The sequence below is a fragment of the Mauremys mutica genome, chromosome 6 (assembly GCF_020497125.1).
Source record: "Mauremys mutica isolate MM-2020 ecotype Southern chromosome 6, ASM2049712v1, whole genome shotgun sequence".
Lineage (NCBI taxonomy): Eukaryota > Metazoa > Chordata > Testudines > Geoemydidae > Mauremys > Mauremys mutica.
Window position 1 is genome coordinate 48318341 of NC_059077.1, and position 23796 is coordinate 48342136.

Consider the following 23796-nt stretch of genomic DNA (forward strand, 5'->3'; position numbering starts at 1 on the left):
TATCACAGTTTTTTTAACTTTGTGGTATACTGTAAGGAATATTCTGATGGGCTTCAGTGAAATTTTGTAAGTTTCTTGTTAGCGATGGCCTTTAGGTTCCATGAAGGAAAATCTTAGCTTTCATGTAAAGCAAACAAACAAACAAACCTGAGCTACTAGCTCCTTGACTTGCAGAGAGAGCCTAGAAGATGTAAATCAATGTTAATAGGAACATATAGCTGAGTTCCACTTCTTCAGAAGGCTGGTGAATCTGAAGAAACCCCTGCTTCCCCACACTCAGTTCTTTAATGTACAGTAAGTCAGTTAAGCTTAAGGGGTATCCCAGAGAATCACCAAAAATTGAGAGTTGTGCACAGTGATGTGTTTGTAGTAGGGAGGAAACAGTTGTGTTTGGAGTGGCAACAGACATGGCGGTGCTACCTGAAAACGTTATAGACCATCTGCTCATGGACCAAATGGGTGTAAAGCAGTCAGCTTCCTCCCGTGACTGCCTGCCTCAGCCCTAGCATTGAGTTTGAAGAGCTGATACTTAGAGGGGATATGGGGTTCTATCCTGTTGCCAAAACCCCCTCCCCCTCCATCAAGGGGCCTTGTTCTCTCCCACACTGAGCCCCTCATACCAGCTTGGAGAGATTGTACAGTTAATGGAGGCCTGTACATCTTGAGCTATAAGGGACACATTCTCTAACTGACTACCAGTATAAGGTCATGTGTTGCTCACAGGTGCAGAAAATTTTTGAGGGAACTACTCCTTGGTAAAATTTTGGCATCGTGTTACTGGTGCAAAGTTCTAGAATTAACATGTGGACAGTGAGACTTCAGGCCTGAGATGTAAAGGACTGAAAAATAGTGTACATGCTGGAATTTGATTTTTGAGCTGTCTAATCTGGTTATGGAATTAAATGTGGCCCAACAGATTTCAGAGGCTACAGCTGGCGTCAGAGTGAATGCTGGTGCTTTGAGCTTGCCTAATTACTGAAAGAATTTGCAACTGTATATTAAAATGCAATTATCATTTAATTGTTAAAATATTATTTGGAATGAATGAATATATATATAGGGGTGTGTGTGTGTGTGTGTGTGTGTGTATATGTATAGAGAGAGAGAGAGAGCGCGCTATTGATTTTAAATTAAAATTGTGAGTGGATTTAATTCTTATGACAAATAGCCCTGGTTTGAGCCAGGCAGAATACAAACTGCCAACTATACCAAACAATGTGGTGTTTTTGTGTTTCAGATAAATGGAGACTGCAGTTGGCTAAGATCATCAGAGTTATTCTGTTTTGACTCCAATTTAGGTTTCCCGAGTTGGAAAATAAATGCTCCTCACTTACTGTGCTTGGCTATGCACTAAACTTGCACTTACTGTAGGATCACAATCTACATTAATTACCAGTGAGGTCTTGGATTCCTTATAGTCACCAGCTGCTATGTTTTTCACCATTGAACTGGGCTTGGTTTCAGTAGCAACCTTGACATTAGTGGGAATCTTGTGTGTGCATGGAATGCGGAATAGAGCTCTGTAACTTTAAGGAAGTGTAAATGTAGTGCCTATAAAAAGTACTGGCGGGAGCCCTTGGAGGCTGAAGTTTTCTATTGAACAGGTGTGAAAAGACAACAATAGTACCAGTTTCTCAACTGTTACTTGGAAGGATAATTAAATTTTTATGTCAATTCAATCCTTTGTTTGCTGAGGTTGCAGCAAGGATGTTAAATATGGTGGTGGTATTTGATGTAGTCACTTGTTTACTGGGAAGTAGATGAAGGTGGTAACACATTTTGATTAGCTTACTAATATTACTGTATTTTACAATACTATTGCACTACAATGTTCAGAGATTTGCTAGACATCTCATAGTACAGATAAAAAGACAAAGTACCTGTCCTGAAGGATTAGCAGTTTAATTTAGACATAACACAAGTGGGAACAATGAGAAGGGGAATGAGAGGAAAATCAGGAATGGCTATACAGTGAATGCATGGACGCACTAGTTAGGAGTTTTCAAAATATAAATAAAACTAAAGTGATTACAAAAGTTTGGTTTTTGACCCGTTTCTTGTATGCACAGTAGAAATGAATCTTCAGGAGGATTTAAAAGAGAGAGTATTGGACTAACCCACAAATAACCATCAGGTTGTAGTTTTCTGCCGCTATGAAGCTGAGCTGGATTTAACCTGGCAACTTGCACTAACTGCTGTGTAATTAACATGTGAAAAAGTTATGATTGGTTAATTAAAATGATATTTTAGTTGTTTAACACATTGTAGAAGAGATTCTCATTACTATTTTAACCATAAATCCATTGCTACATTAGTTTAAAACAGGGTGGATTTGATTTCAATCAAATTGATTTAAATCATGATTTAAATCACTAGTCAGGAAGACTCGATTTAATCATGGTTTTCTACATAAAAGTGCATTCTTGTTGGTTGTTATAACCTTAATATATATTCTTCACAACTCAGAGATAGATGTAGGTTTCAGTTTTAGAAGGTACACATTATACATTTTTAAACAGTGATTTATTTTGAAAACTTTTCAGATTAGTTTTATAGCTATATCAGAAAATGAATGATTGGTTAAAGGTAGTTGAAGAAGATATTTATGAAGTCATTGGGAGGTGAACTATCTCCAGTTCAACAAGTTAATCATTCATATTTGGAGGATTTTCTTGACATGCTGTATTAGGAGGAGAACATCACCAGACAGATATTTAAATTGTTTTATTTAACTAAAACAACAATGCTAAGTGTTCTAGATTTTGTTCTTCAACAGCAAACACATAATATTTTAACAAAACAAGCGTATGTCCCTCGCTTCTCACATTCATCTCCAGACTTCTTCTCCTTGTCCAGATTTATTCCGCCCCCAACAATCTTCTGTTCATTGAACTTTTTGAAACTTTGCACTTTTAGAGAGAGGTAAGGGATTGACTCTGTACACACATTTGCAGCGAGACAATAGAGTTGAGGTCTGTTATTTCTATTCTCTATATATTATTCATTTAAAAGCATGTTTGCTGTTAACAACCTCAGGAGACACAAATCCACAGTTTGAGAACTGCAAAACTAAGCATCTCTGATGGTATCTTCTAGACCAGGGGTCTCAAACATGCGGCCCGCGGGCCGCATGCGGCCCACGGAGCTCTTCCCTGCGGCCCGTGGAGCTCCCCCACCAGGGCCAGCTCTAGAGTGGGGAGCCCAGAGCCTTTTAACTCCCAGCCGCGGCTGGGAATCAGAAGGCTCCGAGCTGCCCGCCGCGGCGGGGAGCCCAGAGCCTTTTAACTCCCAGCCGCGGCTGGGAATCAGAGGGGGCTCCGGGCTCCCCGCCGCGGCGGGGAGCCCAGAGCCTTTTAACTCCCAGCCGCGGCTGGGAATCAGAAGGCTCCGAGCTGCCCGCCGCGGCAGGGAGCCCAGAGCCTTTTAACTCCCAGCCGCGGCTGGGAATCAGAGGGGGCTCCGAGCTGCCCGCCGCGGCGGGGAGCCCAGAGCCTTTTAACTCCCAGCCGCGGCTGGGAATCAGAGGGGGCTCCGGGCTCCCAGCCGCGGCGGGGAGCCCAGAGCCTTTTAACTCCCAGCCGCGGCTGGGAATCAGAAGGCTCCGAGCTGCCCGCCGCGGCAGGGAGCCCAGAGCCTTTTAACTCCCAGCCGCGGCTAGGATTTGCTGGGGCGGGGGGCGGCGCTCTGGCGGTTGCGGGTGGGCGGCTCCGGTGGACCTCCCGCAGGCATGCCTGAGGGAGGTCCACCGGGGCCATCTGCCGCCCTCCCCAGGATGCCGCCCCAAGCGGGTGCTTGGCCCGCTGGTGCCTAGAGCCCGCCCTGTCCCCCACTTACTGCCTGTCGCCGCCAAACTCCCCTCACCCCGCCCCCCTCCCCGAGTTATTTTCTGTGCCTAAGTTCCCCGCGCGCTGCTCCCCAATGTTTGGGGCCGGGTCTCTCCCCTGGCCCCACCTGCTGCCCCCACGCGCCTCCCCCCAGTGTCTCCCGGCCCCCACTTGCTGCCCCCTCACCGCCCGGGGAGCCTGCCCGGGAGCTCAGGCTGACTCCACTCCTCCGCTATGCCGGCTTCCGGCATCACCTGCTGCTGCAGGGTCCTAGCGCCCCCCTGCACTAGGGCCAGGGCAGGCTGCCCTTCCCCTGCCCTTCTGCCCTAGTCCTGAGACTCTCCAATGCCCCGAGCCTCTCCAATGCCTCAAACCCCTCACCCTCAGCCCCACAGCCCTCACCCCTTCACCCCCTCCTATCCCCAAACTCCGTCCCAAAGCCTGCACCCCCACCCCCTGCCGCAGCCTGGAGCCTGCACCGAGCACAGAGCCTGCACTCCAGACCCCCTCCCCCACCCCCACCCCCACCCAAACTCCCTCCCAGAGCCTTAGGCAGTAAATCTAAGTGCGTGTTTTGTCCTTTGAGTGAGGTGCATTACTGAGTGTATATATTTATTAAAACTGTAGATTCTACATTAAAGTGTCAACCAACACTGTCACAATGACATAACCAAAATTAGTACAAAATTTGACAAAACGTCAAAATTAGCACTGACGTTTCACATTACAGTTAAAGAAGTTAATAAAAAAGTTAATAAATTGACTTTTAATAGCATACTATATTTTAATACTATACTACTATATTACTCTTCTTTTTTTTTCTGCCTACCTCCAGGCGCTTCCTGCCGCCAAGCCGCCAAACAGCTGTTGGTGGCGCTTAGCACTTTCCAGGAGGGAGGGGGGAGGAGCGGGGAGCCGCGCACTTAGGGGAGGAGGTGGAGAAGAGACAGGGCAGGGGCGGGGCCTCATGGAAGGGGTGGATTGGGGGTGGGGCCAGGGGCAGCAAGGGGGCGTGTCAGTGATGCGGCCCTCGGGCCAATGCACTAGTCCTCATGCGGCCCTCGGGGTCATTTGAGTTTGAGACCCCTGTTCTAGACTGAGCACTGAGTCCCATTGGGTAGATAGAAAGATTAACCTAAATAATCTATACAGAAGTCCCTGGAACCCCATAAAATTGGGTCCCTAATCCATGAACTATTGGAACTCATTTACAAAACTTTTCTTAAACATTACACAAATATATTGTCTCCTACTGTAGAATTAGAATTTATAATCCCTATTCCACGATGAGATATCTTTGAGCTATAATGTATCTTATCTAAAAATAGTTTTAGATAAGTTTTTTCCTCAAAGCATTTTGTCCAAAAAAAAAAGATTTAAATAAAAATCATTGTTTTTTTTTTTTTTTGGTCCATCCTGGTTTAAAATGAAAATCATGGAAAGAAACTGATATGTAACAGTTGGATAGCCTTATTTTCCAAATGTTTCTCTAATGGTTTATCCTACTGTGCATTTTGATTGAAGTATGGAATTGTGCCTTTTAGATTAATCATTAAATCCATTTACTGCATTGATCAGTTTTGTCAGGAACATCTTTAAATGTAGTTTTTGTTACACAATTCTTGAGTCATAGCGTATTTTAAAAGCATAGGATCTGAATGAAAGGTAAACGATGATAAAAATAAAGAGCATTACTTATTTCTCAAAGTTGCATCTGGTTGAGTCCTTGGTTTCTTTTCTGACACATGTAAAATCATCAGACTCACTTTGGGCTCCTGGATTTCCAAATTTATGGCTAACAGAAAGATTATTCTTCAAAACAGTTTCCTTTAGCAAAGACTTATAAAATGCTTTCATGAATGAAGCTGAATCCCAGTTGCTTCTAGTAACAGGGTATTTTATTGTATTGTTCAATTTTTGATGATTTGGGATGTCCTAAGAATGGCCATACCGGGTCAGACGATACAGCAAGTAACCCCCAAACACAAACACACACTACAGACAGCCACTTACCCCAAGGGTCCTGTATTTGCTCCTCCTTCACCTGGAGAACTCCCTCTTGAAACTCCCTGTTAGTGGACCCCGTCCACTTTTAATTTTTTTTTTTTATTAGTTAGCCTCTTTTGGATGTGCATGTGGAAAAGGTTAAATGAAAGTGAAATTGAGCCTGCAGCTAGAACTGTTCATTTTTTGCGAGGGGGGTGAGGACGGAGAGCGAGAATGAATAAAAGAATTTTCCAAATATCGGAAATAGTCTTTGAAACAATTGGTGTTCTGTAATCTGCTGAGGAGCTTTCTAGGAACCATCACTCACTTGGGTTTCTTGAACTTTGATGAGCATTCAAATCATGGTGGGGAAATGCAGATTAGCAAAACACTTTCTGTGCATTAGAGTTGTATGATAGTAGCTCCTTGCTTAGGCTTTGGCTACACTTGCATTTCAAAGCGCTGCCGCGGCAGCGCTGCCGCGGCAGCGCTTTGAAGCGCTAAGTGTAATCAAAGTGCCAGCGCTGGGAGAAAACTCTCCCAGCGCTGTCCGTACTCCACTTCCCTGTGGGGAATAACGGACAGCGCTGGGAGCGCGGCTCCCAGCGCTGGGGCTTTGACTACACTGGCGCTTTGTAGCGCCGCAATTTGCAGCGCTGCAGAGGGTGTGTTTTCACACCCTGCTGCAGCGCTGCAAATTTGTAAGTGTAGCCAAGCCCTTAGTCACTTAGGGCTTGTCTGCACTGGCAATCTACAGCGCTGCAACTTTCTCGCTCAGAGGTGTGAAAAAACATCCCCCTGAGCACAGCAAGTTTCGGCGCTGTAAAGCACCAGTATAGACAGTGCACCAGTGCTGGGAGCTACGCCCGTTGTGGAGGTGGTTTTTTTAGAGTGTGCGCTCTGCTGCGTCCCCACAAGCCACATTAAAGCATTGCCGCTTTAGCGTTGCCAGTGTAGACTAGCCCATAGTAAAGGCAAGAATGTGAGAAAGAAGGGATGTTGATTAATGTTTTGTATTGATAGTTAACATTTGTGTTTCTCCTCTACCTCTTCCGCACACTTGGGGGCAGGCAAGCGCAAGGACTCAGTATGTAGGTTTTCAGTGATCTTTCTTTCGTGACTATGAAGAAAAGTGGCTAAAAAGAAGAATGAAGGGCTGTTTTTTTTTCCATTCACACTTCACCATTTTTATTTCCTTCTGCAATGTAAAGCCCTGCAGCTTTGGTACACCGTCAAGTGGTGTTGGAAATATGACGTGAGCTGAATTCTTGCCAGAGATAGTGTGTCATTTAAGTGAGGCCTCAGATTCTCAAAACGTACCAGACAGAAATATCAAGTCAGTTCAGAAACTTGATTCATGTTCGTGATCATGCATGATCAAACAATCCATCAAGCTGAATCTGCCTTCATCTACTTATGTGAAATTTATTCTTTATTTGTAAAATCATTTCTCAAATGCTCTCTGCTAGCTAAATCTATCAGCTCTTTGGTCACAAAATAGCAACAAACTTGCAAAGCAGTAGCATGGAAAGTACATTTATTGTAGCCTCTGGATGTTACACACTACATTAGACTTTGCGAAGTGACCTGCTGTGAAAGCTCTCCCTTTTCCCTGTGTCAGTTATTCATAGAGTCTGAAATAAAGTTGGGTAGCCTATTATTGTTTGACCTTTGATTTAAAGTGTTTTTTAATCATGGGAGTTATTTAAAGGAACACTATAAATATGGACTGTATAAATATGGACAATTACAGAGAAACTTATGAATATTTAATACATAAATTAGAAAAGTCAATGTATTTTGCATTTCTGTAAATCTTAAAGGGAAGCCTAAAATAATTAATTGGAAAATCAACAAGTCCATTTTCATCACACTTAATGTGTTTCATCACACTTAATCTGTAGCAGCTTATCAAAGGAAGCATAAATTAGAACAGTAATTGAGTCACCAGCTGTCCCCTGTTTTCTGTCCAGACATTTCTATTAAAAATCATGGCAAAACAAATGTAAGGTAAATTTTTTTTCAACAAATGAAAAACACCACGTGCCAGATTCTCCTCAAGCAGTTTGTTTTAAATTATAAATTCTAAGTTAAAGACATACTGGGCAGTCCATACTTGTGGGCTTGTCCTTCCTCTGTGTAGGATGGAGATAGGCTAAGCTATCAACTAGTAGTGAGGCCTCTTTGTTGGTGTTATGTTCTAGTCAGTAAGACAGAATGTCCTGTTTCAGTAGTTGGGAGTGATACCTAACTAAACTTGTGTGTGTCTTTTGGGAATCCAACAGTAGTAGTTCACTTCCTCCTCCCTCCCCTGCCCCCCCCCCCCCCGGTCCCCAAGTTATAAATCTTTATAATACTGTGTAAAACTCCTGAATCAGTTTTGATTCAAGTTTTGATGAATGGCTGCATTTTCCCTTTCACTACCGCAGCAGGAATGATTTCTCAGTGGGTACTTCAGAGATGGTCACTGAAGCAGCAATGCCTCACTCCCAGCCCTGTCCCACATACTGACAGTAGTTTACTTCATGTAGCACACATAGTCTGTCTAGCTGACATATTTGAGCACCTCAATGAGCTGAAGCCTTCTTTCCAAGAGTGAGATATGAATGTTTTGTCCATCTATGAAAATTAGTTTCCTGAAGTGCAAAGGAGAAACTGTCTTGTTTCAGACTGCATGGAATGAGGACCCAGCTGGGAACCATCAGGAACTACTAAGTCAGTGTCTTAGAGACTTTAGATGCAGCTTCAGGACTGTTTTCCTGGTGACCCACAGAGGGGAAAGAGGGGCCTACCAACCCTTTTAACTTGTTGAGTCTGCAGCGCTGACTGGGCCATAGCAAGACAAACTGTGACCAGACTCTGCAGCTGTGTTCTCTAACCAGAAACTCAGCAGATGTTGGCCATCTCTGAAGGAGTACCACCCAGCTTTAATTGCAGAAGCCTTGAAAGTTCTTATCCCATTTTTATATTTGTATTTCTGAGAGTCAGATTTTTATTTGGTGGTAGCAATAAAAAAAAGTATCGCAGGTGCCTGTAGATTAAAAATGACCTAAAGTCAATAATAATACAGCCAGTTTTGTGTACTTATGGGTGATGAATGGGTGCCAGAGTTAAAGTTTAGAAGCTACGAGAGCAGTCTCTCACTTCTATTTCCTCTGTCATTTAATTTACCTCTTAATTTGCTCCTGCTTTCTCTCTATTGGCTCACTTTTCATTCTTGTTCATCCTATTAGCATAAATTAATTATTGCCTCTTCTCCATCAGCCGCTTTCCCTCTCCTCTCCATCACATAAGCCTCTCCCTCACTTTCATTATGTGTTTGTGAAAATTAGTGCAACGTGGGGTATGTATAAGAATGTAAGATAGGTCTGAACAGCGATTTAGAGCACATCTGCACCAGGACCAGCAGAAGCAGAGCGGTAGCCAGGGGGAGCCTCCTCTGTTCTCACTGATTGATTTAGTTGGAGAATGGTCCTGCTTTGAGCAGGGGGGGTGGGACTAGATGACCAGCTGAGGTCCCTTCCAACCCTTACAGCCAGGGAGTAATAACTTGGAAGAAGGGAATGAGACCAGGAAAAACTTCTCTCTGAGCAGGCTTGAAGCTGAGCCTCAGTTTAAATGTGTTGTCTGTGCCCTAATCAGAGGGTTGTGGTGACAAGTTAGAGTTTGGGTGTCTTTTGTAGCTACAGTTGGATAGCTCAGAGCCAGTTATCCTTTGTAAAAAGGCAAGCAATAGTTTAATTTTCCAGCCAAGATAGAGAAGACTGTATAACAGTTTTTAGAACTTTGCAACCAGTTGCTGTTGCAGCACACAGCTGGATGGTTTTTTAAAAGGGTGAATAAGGTTTGTGAGCTACAGGCTACATAGTTCAAAGGCTGTTATTTTTGCTAGAAAGACAATCAGTAGTTTTAATTTCTAATTAAGCTAGGTTTCACTTTGTAGTAAAATAAAGTACAATTTAATTACTTGATGGCTCTGCTGTACACAATAGGATGTGGTTTTAGGATGGTATAGCATCTCTAGTGCTTGTTTTTACAGCCTTTTGCAATTGCAGACTTAACTGATGTTGTCAGGCGCAACATCGTGTTACTTAATAATTTTATTATGGTAGAACCTAGTGGTCCCAGTACAAGCACTGTATGTCACAAAAAAAGACAGTTCCTGTACCCAAAAGTTGACAGAGTTGTCTGTAATACTAAGTAGGTTTTGGGATTTTTACTTGAATTTGAGGTAAACTATTACATAGCCTCAGTTCTGACTCAGTCTCAAATTGGTTCTGCTAGTGCCATTTTATATTAAAGTGAGGATAAAACTGAATTAAAGACCAGATGAGAGTCTCTCACACCAAAGAATGAGAAATTTTTGTGATAGTGCCAAACAGAGAAATGCTATTAGATAATCACAGCAGCAACTATATTTCATTTTCTTGAGAGAATGAGATCTCAGTCCAGAAATTCAGACAATCATAGTTCCATGCTGGGCAACCAGATTTGAATCTTAGTTCCCTATGGACAAATGATCTGCAGTCCCCAGCCTGTTGGGTAGTCTGCTGAAGTTTTATAAGCCAGACACTTCTTAGTAGAACTGTAGGATGGTGAATTCCTCTCCATAATTCAGTTTCTAAGGCACAAATCTTGTCCCTGGAACACAGCCTGAGTATACAAGATACACACAGCTGAGATGTGTTGTGGGGAAGGCTATGAAATGGTTACACAAAAGCTCAATGACAGCTATGGAGACTTCAGTTTCCCTGGTAGCACCTTTATTTCCTATTTTGCTGGTAGCACTGTGTAGCAGAGGATCTGTTGGCCCACTTTGTCTCTCTTCTCCCACCATTTTCAGCAGCGCAAAAGGAGCTGCTGTGGAACTGTACTCTATGGAGTACAAGCATATACAGCCCCTATGTTGGCTCTGCCAATCCTGTCCTTCACCGGCCCAGTACAGCCAAACTCTACAATAAGTTATACTGAATAAGGGGACTTTCATGCCTACAGAGATGGTGGAGCAGGATTTGCCCATAGTGCAATCTGCCTTCGGATTTCCATAGTGAACCTCTCTCCTAGTATTTTGCTCTTTCTGTTACGAGAATTCCCACTGCTGTTATTAGGTGCCCTACGTATGTAGAGAAAGCAAAGTGTCAGGTCCAAAAACTTTTATGTGGCTCTGAGTGTAGAATTTTGCCTTATATACCAACACTAATATACTGGAATACCTTTTTTCCCCACAGCTGTACTGTGTGTTTCTGCCGCCTTTCCTTTATGACTTATGTGTGACATTTCTGCAGGGAGTTTACATGCTGGCCTCTTAGCTAAGAATTTAGGTATAAATAGTGTGCTATTTTATATTTAGCAAACAATATAAAACAAAAACATATAGAAAAGTAAGTACGTTCCTTGATGAGTAGGTTAATGTTTAGAGCTCAGAGAAAGTAGCTTTGAGAGGGGTGGTATTTCTATATATTTTCCCTTACAAATAAATAACTTAATTTTCTTAACAAGAAATTTGTAATTATAGATATATCTGCTAATAAAATGTTTCTGGAATTAGAACTGATAAAAAAAACTTCTTTAAAGAAATCCCAGTATTCTTGCTGAAATTTCATTATGGCTCTTTAAAGTTTAGTCTTGCTACTGATGACTTTTAAGGCTTTCAACATGGCTGACATTCAGAAACTGCTGCTAAATTGTTACCTGACACTGAATGCGGAACAGATTTTTGAAAATATGACAGTTCAGTGTCTATGCGGTTTATAAAGAAAGCAACTCTCAAAACTTTTCACAACATGAGACATCAATTGCCAAGAAAAGAACATGAAGTAATGGTGTAAATAAGAATTGTTACGAATTAGACAACAGAAAACCTATCTGAATATTCAAGACAAGTATGTTTCCTTTTTTACTAGTTAGAATAACAGGCTGTTTTAAGCAAGAAATTCAAGAATGATTGCAATTTTTCTGCCTGACTGCCAAGAATAATGACCTGTCACTGTAATCTGAAAGCAGTGATACAGAAGCCTTCATTTCAGATCTAAATTAAAATCAGATGTTTTGGTCTTCAATTATTTTGACCTTCCAGCTTTTCTGTTTAGCTCATCATTGTTTTAGACTTGTGTGGAATCCCAGACTATCATATGCAGTATCAGCTAAACAAAGTCTATCATTTTGTAACAGGATTATTAAAGCAAAAGGTTTTGCTTCAGATGAGTACTGCCACTTACGAGAACTGATTGAATTTCTTCTCCTAGAATCTTTACCGGGCACATGTGGGAGAATTTCCTGGAAAGCTGTTCGGTTCTTAACTATGGCATTCCTTTTGTAGTAAAATCAGAATTGGAATATGCCTTTTGTCCATTTCTATTTTCTAGGTTTGTTTGCTGCTGCTCATTAACCCAAATTCATGGATCTGTGTGCAGAATTTTTTAATATAACATTTAATTTTTACTACTTAAATCTACAAACTATTTCCAAATAGTGGTTAGAAATCAGTTTTCCTACTGTAGGCAAGGCATAGACCAAGTGCCTCCTAGACTCCCTCTGCCCTCATTAGGCATCACATTACATGTTTGTAGAAAGTACAGCCTTCTGCTCCAGACTGCCATACTTGCCTCATTTGCTGCTCTTCTAGATTTTTGTCCTCTTTTGGGGGTTCTGTATTTTTTCTCTTCTTCCTCTAGTGTAGCAGTGCCCCTATTAGAAACAGTTAGGCTGGCTTCTCCAACTTGTTGCCATCTGCATTCAGACCTTCAGACTCTTTTTTTTTTTTTTTTTTTTTGCAACAAAGAGCTTGGCCGTTTTAGAATTGGCTGGAAACAAAGATGAAGGACTGTGTGATCCGCCATCTCTTTACATACCATAAGCCGTGTGGATCCCAGACTCCAGTTTGGGAGCTATCAGCGTGATTTACATCATTGTGCAGGAGTTGTTTGTGTTTTGTTTTGTTGTTTGTAAAAACAGCTTATTTATATAGGGGATAAATTCCTGGTATTATTCAACCAGGCTAATGAAAGAGCAGCAGTTACATCTTTGATGGGGAATTCAGTCCTTGACAGGTAGGATTGTAGCCAAAGTGTAGGAAATTAAAGTAGGGAGAATAGAGGCAAGTTGTAACAGACATGCAGAGGAACCTCTTCACCTGTGTTATTTACTCACCAAAAGTATTTCTCTTGTTACATTGATTTCAGCAGCACACACTAGCTTCCTGGCAGCTTCCCCTTTACCCTCTAGCTCTGAGAGTAAGTGTCTAGGACTCTCCTTTCATCTATATCCTTTGCAAATGTAGGGTCCACACTTCAGTGTAAAAATTTGTAGCTGTACTTCAACAGCCTCACATAAGAAAATGTTTGTTTCTGTGAGAAAGTACTAAATATTTTGCATTTGTGCATATAGGTTCCAAATAATTTTGAGTGTGTTTGCAGGGCCAGTGATATTTTTCATAATTTATATAACAATAAATACACACGAGGTTGTTGATAGTTGTTTGGCTGTGTGTGTGTGTTCTATCTGTATGCTTCCCCAGCTCTGCGCAGAGAGCAGAGACAACCGACTTTGCTTGAACTATCCAATAAATTCACAGACTCGGTTTTCAGCAAAGGAACTTGGTCACATTTATTGCTGACGAAGCACAATGCTAATGCCCGGGCTTAATGGTTACAGGTACACTAGCACACATATGCTCATGATAATGGACCGACTCAGATAGTGACAGGACTTTCCATTATCCCTTTGGCCCGACCCCGACATCCCCTCAGCGATACCTCTTTATAGCCCAATGCAAAAAAGTTTTGTATTGTCCCTCTGACGTATTTGGGTGCCACCTATTGCCTTGTACCTGTTGTTTTGATCAAAACATCTCAATCCATCATGCTGTCATCCTGACCTTATCTTTAGGATGGGTCAGTGTGTTCCTCTTATCTTTGGGGAATGTGCTGGTATTAGGGTTTTCTGGTACCAATGTGTTTGCGTGTATATTCTTGTACCTAGCACTATTTAGGATTGTGTGTTTCTGCAATATCAGCCCAGTTCTTGCCAGATTCTGTGAGCAGGGCCTGCCTCTTGCTCGCAACTTAACTTTGCTTTATAGCAGAAAAGCTTTAACCACTACTTTAGTTCAGGCTTCTGATACAAGGGCTTATGTTTCAGGCTCACTTCCTACTATGGAGATCAGCTCATACTCAGCTTTTAAAGGGTGACTTCAGTATGGGCTGGGAAAAATACTTAAACATTGAACGTGTCTATCTTTTATAGGCTTGGTCAGGTATACTTTTTCTTGTTTATTTACTGTAGCAATGATTTTTGTTTGAATGAAGTATATTCTTCCCTACAGTTAAGTCATAATACTGAGTTTGTTGATGCAGTCTTTCTATGGCACCATACTGTGATGTGACAGAAACACATGATTATGGCTTCACTGCAGGATCTGGCAGGAGGGAAGCTTTTTTCAATAGACATATCTTTAAAATTATAATGGTAATATACCATAGAAGAACAGAGGGAAAGAAAACTGCTTTTGGTTCAGATATCCTATCTCATAGAAATCTATGCCAGTTTCAGGTCTCTGTCTAACAAAACATGTATGTTCTGATAATGCAATCTTTCGGGATAAAAAGTTGTAGGTTCAAATTTTAAACCAAGATTTGGACTTGTAGCTGCAGATTCTGCATTGCAGTGCTATGGACAAGAAGTGAGGGTACAAAGAAGCATTAGAGATGCTGTGCTTTGAATGAGATGTTAACCCAAGGTCCCAAGTGCCCATCTCCAGTTGCTGTTTAACATCTCATTTTATATCCATGCTGATGTATGATTCCTTCTCCTCTGTCCTTGTAGGCATCTTCAGTGCTGTCTGGCTGTTAAACTTTCTAAAGCAGTATGACACTTTTTAATATGAAAAGCACTGCATAAAAACAAATTCTGTGGTATTTTCAGTTATGCCATTTATTATGAGGCAATGTTTAAAAACATTTGGCTTATTAGTACAGATTTAGTTGTGAAAAAAGGTAGATTAGGTAATAACTTATTATGCAATTATATATGATGAGTTACGTAATTTAGTGGACCAGCATCTGCTGGTGAAAGAGACAAGCTTTCATGTTTACACAGAGCTCTTCTTCAGATTGCATAAGCTTGAAAGCTTGTCTCTTTCACAAACAGAAATTGGTCCAATCAAAGGTATTAGCTCACCCGCCTCCTCTCTCTGATATCTTGGGACCAACGCAGCTACAATAACCCTGTAAACAGATTTAGTTGTGTTTATCAAAAATTGCTTTTGTGTTTTAAGATTTCTTTTGAAAATATTGAATCAATTATATTTACAAATTGCAACATCATTGTCTCAATCTAGAGCTGAATATACCAGGAATACAAAACATGGTTTGAAACTGACACTATAGATTTTATGGCTGTGGAACTGTGATATTGACCATTTCTTATTAATTTCTCTAATTGATCTGATCCTACAGTGTTTTGCAATAGATTTATTACAGAGATTGTCCTATTTTTTAACCATTGGTGTGGATTATAATTGGCTTTTTGGGGAAAAAATAAAAAAGCTGATTAAAATGATTATATAATTCCTTTCAGTTTCTTTCCCTCTTCCAAACATAACATGAACATAAGAATGGCCATATTGGTCCAGACCACTGGTCCATCTAGCCCAATATTCTGTCTTTCCACAGTGGCCAATGCCAGGTGCATCAAGGGGAATGAACAGAACAGGTAATCATCAAGTGATCCATTCTATGCTTTGGAAACATCAGAGTCTTAGGGGTTTCCAAAGCATTGGGTGGCATTCTGGATCATCTTGGCTAATAGCCATTGATGGACCTATCCTCCACAAACTTATCTAATTCTTCTTTGAACCCAGTTATACTTTTGGCCTTCACAAAATCCCCTGGCAACAAATTCCACAGTTCTGGAACAATTGTGTAAATGAGAGCTTTTATTTTGACCCTTATACTGCTTTTGTGAATAAAGGCTGTTTTCCATGAATGATAGCTCTCTGTTTCTTTTCAGTGGACTATAGTTCCTCACTTAGTGAGGTGTTTTCTTGTGTTGTGTCTATTTGCATTATATGAGCTGGTTTTAGCAGGGGAAAAAGCCTGCAGTGTTATATTTACAGTATGTACTTTTAAAAATAATATTCTAACCTAATATCAGAAATACACTACAATATATGTTCACTACTGAATATCTAGGTATAAAATGTCAGGCAAGTGTTGTTAGTGACTTTAAAAATCCATGTTTTGTTTAAATGTATTATAATCAAAGAAGAATTGATTGAGACTCTGGCTTTTGCTTTTTGGTCAATGGCAGTGCAATTTTTTTTTTCAATATTTGTTAATCTGATCTGAAGTTTTAAAGGATATGAACCTTTTAAAAAAAAGTACTAGATTTCTGTTGATTAAAGGTCACACTTCTACCTTTTTACAAGTTTAAAAATGAAGAAAAATCAAAGAGGAGGCAAATGGAAGCTAAAGCTAGTGTAACTTAAACTGTTTGAAAACTGTTTTATTTTTTCAAGCCAAGTTTGCTAAGTATGTTGAAGGAATCATAATTACTATGACAGAGGGCTAACACTGCTATGGTTGCGGTTAAAGAGGAATTAATGAAGAGAATACAATATTCAATGCTAGTTTCTACCCAACAAAACTAGATCTTAGTAAGAACAGGGCACACCAATATTTTTAGGTATCTGAAATGGAATTAGCAGATTAAAGTTGCCTCAACTTTACTTTTCTTCTTTGAGTGATTGCACATATCCATTTCGCTCGGCCGACCCAAAGCCCCCTCAGTTCCTTCTTACCACCTGTGATGGTTGCTGGAACTGCTCACCTTGATTTTGCAAGTGCTCTCAGTGGATTCTTTATACTGTGTACCCTTGTGTTTTGTTGTACATAGTTTAGTGTTGTTACTGTTTTTAGTACAGCTAGTTAAGTTTTACCCCATCTGAGAGTTTTGGTTGATTTCTGGTGCCAAAAGATGCCTTGTTCACCTGGCTTAAAGCACTGCATTTTCCTGCAATAAGGCTATGCCTCTGAGTGACCTGCACTCAAGTTGCTTCAGGTGCCTCGGGAAGGAACATAATAAGAACATAAGAACATAAGAAAGGCCGTACCGGGTCAGACCAAAGGTCCATCTAGCCCAGTATCTGTCTTCCGACAGTGGCCAATGCCAGGTGCCCCTGAGGGAGTGAACCTAAAAGGCAACGATCAAGTGATCTCTCTCCTGCCATCCATCTCCATCCTCTGACGAACAGAGGCTAGGGACACCATTCTTACCCATCCTGGCTAATAGCCATTTATGGACTTAGCCACCATGAATTTATCCAGTCCCCTTTTAAACATTGTTATAGTCCTAGCCTTCACAACCTCCTCAGGTAAGGAGTTCCACAAGTTGACTGTGCGCTGCGTGAAGAAGAACTTCCTTTTATTTGTTTTAAACCTGCTGCCTATTAATTTCATTTGGTGACCCCTAGTTCTTGTATTATGGGAATAAGTAAATAACTTTTCCTTATCCACTTTCTCAACATCACTCATGATTTTATATATAAGTTGACTGTGCGCTGCGTGAAGAAGAACTTCCTTTTATTTGTTTTAAACCTGCTGCCTATTAATTTCATTTGGTGACCCCTAGTTCTTGTATTATGGGAATAAGTAAATAACTTTTCCTTATCCACTTTCTCAACATCACTCATGATTTTATATACCTCTATCATATCCCCCCTTAGTCTTCTCTTTTCCAAACTGAAGAGTCCTAGCCTCTTTAATCTTTCCTCATATGGGACCCTCTCTAAACCCCTAATCATTTTAGTTGCTCTTTTCTGAACCTTTTCTAGTGCTAGAATATCTTTTTTGAGGTGAGGAGACCACATCTGTACACAGTATTCGAGATGTGGGCGTACCATGGATTTATATAAGGGCAATAATATATTCTCAGTCTTATTCTCTATCCCCTTTTTAATGATTCCTAACATCCTGTTTGCTTTTTTGACCGCCTCTGCACACTGTGTGGACATCTTCAGAGAACTATCCACGATAACTCCAAGATCTTTTTCCTGACTCGTTGTAGCTAAATTAGCCCCCATCATGTTGTATGTATAGTTGGGGTTATTTTTTCCAATGTGCATTACTTTACATTTATCCACATTAAATTTCAGGCTTGTATCAGGGAGCATTGCCAAATTTCTAGGGACTTTAAGTCTTGCACAAAGGAAGACTATGAAGCCACTGTAAAGTTTCTACTCATGGAGGCGTCCTTTAAACCCCGATCTGAGCCAGATTGGTCAGACTCTGCACCAAGTGCTTCAGCATTGGTCAGGAGTGTGCCTCCTACCGTGCTTGAGTCCCGACATTGCTCACCATCCTCAGTGCCTGAGAAGAGGCAAAAGGCTTCTAAGCAGACTACTAAGAGTGGAAGATCCCCTGCACCAAAGTCTGCTAAGAGTTGAGTGCTGTCTAAGTCTAAGCACTGCACTGCTTCGGCACTGCAGAACCCAGCACTATTAACTCGTTACTTAGGGAAGTACCATAGAGTCTGGAGCCAGAGGGAGCACCTTAGACATCTGGGGTATCGCATCTTACTGATACCATCTCAGTACCAGAGGCATTTCGAATATTGCTGGCAGTTTGAGTCATCACTGTCAGTGCCAGCAGACATGGGGAAAACAGCAAGGTCACTGCAGCGCTCAGTACCGTGCCGGTCCCATTTACCTCAGATGGCTTGCCTTTCGTTACCATCAAAGGGGAAACCTGTGATGCTTATCTCTCATAATCCTACTTACCGTGGAAGGCCAAACATCATGAGCCAAACATCAGATATTAAGTGGAATTGTTACCATAAGACTGTCCTCCTTTGTCTAATGCACATAGTTATATAGTTATTTCTGGAATATTTGTTAATATATTATATAGTTTTTACAGCTTGAGAATAACTCATCTGGTAGCAAGCAGGAGCAGAGGGGGTATGGCCAGACCATGCCAAAACATTGATCTGACTCTCTGAGCTGCAGAGAGATGGGGGAGTAGCCAGGATGTACAGAACTGTGAGAGAGACTGCAAGCAGAAATGATATTATTCGATCTTTTCTCATATCAGCTCTAAGCTTTATTACCAGTGTCCTTCAGACCTCATTTCTCAATATTTGACCACCCCTTTACACACACATATGACAGTTCACTCAGAAGATAAATGTAATAGATAAGCAGATGATTTAGTCAGCTAATTTCTTTTGATGTCATGGAATAAGTTTTTTTTACAGGAGGGGTTTAACTGAGTGAAGGGGTAGAGGCTTCATGTACCAAGAGGGCATTTTGTGCACAGGAGATAGTATTAAAAGTATTATTGGAGGTCAGACTTGATCTAATGGTTTCTTCTGACTTTAAACTCTATGAAACTATACAACAGAATGCTAATTTACAAAAAAAAAATTGGCATTACTTGAAAGCTATTTTTCAGTAATAAGTATCAAAAGCAGATATTTACTAATTGGTAGAATGTAAAATTATGGTTTTCATTTTATTTGACCACTTCATGTGTAAAGCATTTTAAGGAAATACTGTAAAGTAAGGCCTGTTCACATACTGTTTAACAACTATTAAGAAAACCAGTCTCTTTCAAACAGGGACTTTGTGTCTTAGTGCCTTGTCTATCACTAAGCCCACTATGCGAAACCGATTCTGCTTTCTAAATCTGCAATGTGTGTATCACATACGGAACTGCTCTGTATGCATTTTAGTTGGTTAAAAAAACCAAAAACCCCTCACACCAGAAAATTGGTACCTTTTTCTCTTTCAGAAGAACTGATGTTCAGAATGAACCAATAGGGCCTTTTACTGATTTTCCTGTGTGCTATGCTGCATTTGGACATAGAAAGCAGAACAGTAGTCTCCATTTTTATTTCTTGTAAAGAGTTAAATGTTGATTTTTAGATACTAGAGACAAGGTGGATGAGGCAGTATCTTTTACTGGGCCAACTTTTAGATATGTCCATCAGCCACTGTTATAGTTGAAGGGACTATGAAATTAAGATATCCATCATAACATGGAACATAGTTTTTTCTAATAGAGTGACAGATAAAACTGCATGCAATTTTCTTAAATGTCTTTGAATGTACATATGCTTCCAGGTGCTTAAGGAAACATATTAAACACAGTACAAAAGACAAAAATACACCAAGAATCGGAGGTTTTCCTTCAGTTCATTTGTATTTAATACACTGCTTTCCACAATGAACTCTAGTTACCTTCCCCACCATTTGCCTCCTAGAAGGGATATTTACTTTAGACAACTTCAGAGTTCCACTTTGTTAAAATACACATAAAAATTATAATTATCTGGTGTGTGTTCAACACCAGGTTATAGGGGGAATAACAGCAAAACACATACAGTGGCACAAAAAGAAAAAAAGCTTTCTCTTTAAAAATGTTCGGTTTCTTTGACTGGCTATTTTAGGGTAACAGCTTCTTCTAATGGTCCTTCTCAATTTTAAATCTGGAAGTAAATGAAACTATCAATATCAAACTGTGTTAAACAGCAACTCATTTGTAGAGGTTCTGACAAGAATGATGTTTATGAAAGTTGAGTGGAAGTTGAAAATTGTGATTTAAATAGGGATTGGTTTCTGGAGTAGTGTCATCATAACTGATTTGGCTATAATCAGAAAAATGGCCTAAGGATAATAATGTCACTGAATAAAGGATAAAAACATCAATGATTTATTCAGCAAATTTTGTTTTTTAGTGTCTTGGTGAATTTTAGGGGGGGTAGCTGCTGGATTAATAAACATAATAAATTTTTAGCATATTATATAAGTATAGCAGTTACATCTGTATCAAATGGATGTTTGATAATACTGTAGAATTCATATTCCAGGTATCTTAAAGATCTTAACAAAGATCTGAGATAGTTTTTGTCTGATTTTAAATGTGTTCTACTTTGAGGTATTTCTCATATTATAAATGGAATTTTTTTCTCCATTTTCTAAAGGCTTTGATTATTTTGCTTGCTTCTTTGTAACATTATTCTGACACAAGAGGAACTTTTCCAAAAGTGCCTGAGTGAAATAGGAGCCTAAGTCTCAGTGACTTTGCAAGTTTCAAATTTTACCCAAGGTATACTGTTTGTTGCTTTCATTTGCCAAAATTTTATACAGAGGGAGATAACTTATATACAGCATCAATGACAGAGAAATTCACTTGATGAATCATGATAGAAAATGACACTTCACTGCAGGAAACTACACTAATAATTATTAAAAAATAGATACAAACTTTAAAAAAATCAGTGCTGGGGGCAGAACCAGCAAGCCAACTATCAAAGAGGTGGATGGGTGGGGCTATGAGTGTGTGGAGGAAAACCTCCTATTTCGAATTCAATTTCAAGAAATTATCTCTCCAGGCACTCTTAAACTTCACTGTTTTGAAAACAGACACTATTGTGAGGACACAATTGATAGAGCCTAAAAATAAAATCCCATTTTAAAAAGATTTCTTTAGTTTTGCCTCTGGGTGGGTATGATTTAAAGACCTGCTGTCTTGCAAGACTGCCTCAAAGGCCTGCACTCTTCTATGCTCCAGGTAGCATTCAGTGCATGTTGGAGAATTTAATACAAAGATTGACTTCTTGCAAATTGTTCAGGTGGCCATAGAGATTAAATTAGGTAGCTTAGACCTAGGGTCATCACTATATTAGAGTAGATATAAATGTAGGTTGGTACAAGCTAAAGGAACAAGAAGGAAAATAATATCTCATTGCACTAGTGTCAGTGGTGGTGATTTTAAAAAAAAGTGATCAGAAATCAAGTTCACCCCCTTTAAGAGTGATAGCAGATTGAACAAGAGTCCTATTTATATCGATAGCTTTACTTAAGCATGTATCAATTGCAGACACCTGTAGAATGGCAGCTTGGTCCTCTGTTCATACCTTTTCTAATCATTATGTCTTGGCACCTGCAGCACGATCAGATGCTGCTGTAGGCAATGCAGTTCTCTCTTCTATATTGGACTGTTCTCCATCCCCTTCCCCCTTTTTTTAAAGGGGTACTGCTTGGGAGTCACCTGAAGTAGAGTACCCACAGGAACACTGCTCAAAGAAGGAGAGGTTACTCATCCTGTGCAGTAAATGGAATTCTTTGAGATGTATGTCCCTGTGGGTGCTCTACTACCTGCACTCCTTCCCTTCTGCTTTGGACTCTCCGTTGGTGGGTTTTTATGGTGGAGAAGGAACTTAGAGTGGTTCGCCCATGCAGCCCAACATAGCCTTAACACGGGCATGAGGATGTGTGGGGCCCATGCGTGGGGCTGAATGGGCACCAACACCAAAAATCTCTCATCAGTGGTGCAGGGTGCAGGCACGCCTGAAGTGGAGCCCCCACAGAGAGACACATCTTGGAGAACTCCAGTTGCTGGACAAGATGTGTCCATCTTTTAATATATGGGTCCCATACACAAAAAAGGGCCCTCCTTTCAGTCTGAAAAACATTCCATTCCTATTGCATATATTATATAGTACTGTAACATCTAGGAACTCCACTGAAGTATCAAGATCCCATTGTGTTGGGTGTGGTGCAGACAAATAAAGATGATGCTCCCTTCCCCAGATAGGTATCAGGCAGAAGTGAACAGGTGGACAGAAAACAGAAATATGTTGGGGAACAGTGGCCTCCCTCCTTTTGGGAGATACCCGATGAGCTGTAGGCTAGCTCAGTGTCCTCAGGTATATCATGTAGGAACTCTCTGCCAGCTTCATTCTCCACGGTGCTCCTTCCTGGGAACTATGGGGTGAGATCTGCCCATCTCCCAGGGATGGGTCCCACTGAAATGGGCTTCTCCCTTTTTAAGGCTCCTTCTCCAAGACTGGTATGCCTTGCATGTGTGGCAGGGCTGCCTAAACCTAAAACTGCTCTTTAACCCCTTGTTGCCTGGTGTAGGATTTGTACACAGTGTCACAACGAGTTATTCCACAACAGCCATTCCTGATGAACTATTCCTGATTTTGTGTGGATGCTCTTATTCCAGAATAAGGGTGGTTTATTCCAAATTACCAGTAGTTTAATTTGGATTAAGCTAATTCAGAATAAGGGATTCTTATTCTGAAATAAGAGCGTTGACAAATGTAGTTAGTCAGGAATAGTAATCTGCTTGAAATTTACACCCTACCTTATTCCACATGAAGTTTCATGTGTAGAGAAGCCCTTAGCCAGGAAGGTATCAGCTCCTTCCCTCTTAACTGTGTTGACTGTGAGAGTTTTTACAATTCTGAGTTGTAAAAATTGGTTTCATCACTAAAATCAGAAGATATAGTTCTGAAAACATTCAGGAAACTGATCTGGTGAGTAGGAAGGTGCCATTTTTAGGTAATCACTTTTGGGAGTATAACTTTAGTCATACAGAGTTTTATGGAGAGAAGGCAGGTTTTTAATTAAAAAAAAAAAGTTAAAATTGTTTTAGAACCCTCTTAGATTAGATGCTGCAACTGATATCTTCATTTACTATCCCCTGGCTTCTTAGCAATAAAAAGAGAGGAAAGAGGAAAAAAACAGTGAGTTGAAGTCTGAGCCTCCTTTAGTTCATAAAAGGAGATTAAGAATTGGAAACTAATGAGCATTATTTTTTTCATTCCAGTTTACGAGATGACAGAATTCGAATAGAAAGGATGGAAAGCATTTATTTTGAATATAGCCGTGCTTTCCAGCTGATTACTGATTTTTATGCAAGAGGAGTGCTTGATACCACAGGTACTTCATTCAGAAAGTCTTTGAAATTTATAGTGTTGATTAGTTGCTTTATAGACAAATACAGGACTGGTGGCTAGTACAATGGAGCTTGGACCGCTAGGTCTGACTAATACAAATATTTAACTACCCTCTGAACTGGTACATAGTTGCAAAACAAGTAAAGTAGCTGGAAAAAGGCAGAAATGTAAAGACTATGTAGTACTGTAGATATTTCTGAGAAGTTACCTCTATTATATCTCTGACTAAATTGGAGAAGAA

The 23796-nt window shown here is 40.5% G+C and overlaps 1 protein-coding gene across 2 annotated transcripts in view; it reads left to right on the forward strand.

The window, feature by feature from the left end:
* MSH3 (mutS homolog 3) overlaps positions 1–23796 on the forward strand; it is a 179010-nt gene that overhangs the window by 32197 nt on the left and 123017 nt on the right. For both annotated transcript variants that reach the window (XM_045020759.1, XM_045020760.1), the window contains exon 9: positions 23426–23538. In XM_045020759.1, coding sequence (XP_044876694.1) covers positions 23426–23538 — 113 coding nt within the window. The remainder of the gene's footprint in view (positions 1–23425; positions 23539–23796) is intronic.